The following is a 237-nucleotide window of genomic DNA, read 5'->3' on the forward strand; positions in this document are numbered from 1 at the left end:
CTCTCCTTGGTGGGGTGGTGGGGTAGGGACCCACATGAAATGGTCTCTGAACTTGTCTCTCCTTTTCTTGATTCCAGCTTTTACTGCCTTGGCTGATAACCACATAAGCCATAATTCCAGCCTGGGTTACCTTGGGGCTGTGGAGAGCAAGGTCAGCTACCCTGCTCCTCCTCAGGGTCCCCCCGCTCGCTACTCACCGATCCCTAGGCACATGCTGGCTGAGGAGGACTTCACCAG

General features: G+C 55.7%; 1 protein-coding gene across 1 annotated transcript in view; it reads left to right on the plus strand.

Annotated features, from left to right (window-relative positions):
• Positions 1 to 237, plus strand: part of DLG3 (discs large MAGUK scaffold protein 3) — a 51,380-nt gene that overhangs the window by 2,688 nt on the left and 48,455 nt on the right. The window contains exon 6 of the mRNA XM_077774970.1: positions 78 to 231. Within this exon, the coding sequence (XP_077631096.1) occupies positions 78 to 231 (154 nt within the window). The remainder of the gene's footprint in view (positions 1 to 77; positions 232 to 237) is intronic.

The sequence above is a fragment of the Crocuta crocuta genome, unplaced genomic scaffold (genome assembly GCF_008692635.1).
Source record: "Crocuta crocuta isolate KB4526 unplaced genomic scaffold, BGI_CrCroc_1.0 scaffold394, whole genome shotgun sequence".
In the NCBI taxonomy this organism is placed as follows: domain Eukaryota; kingdom Metazoa; phylum Chordata; class Mammalia; order Carnivora; family Hyaenidae; genus Crocuta; species Crocuta crocuta.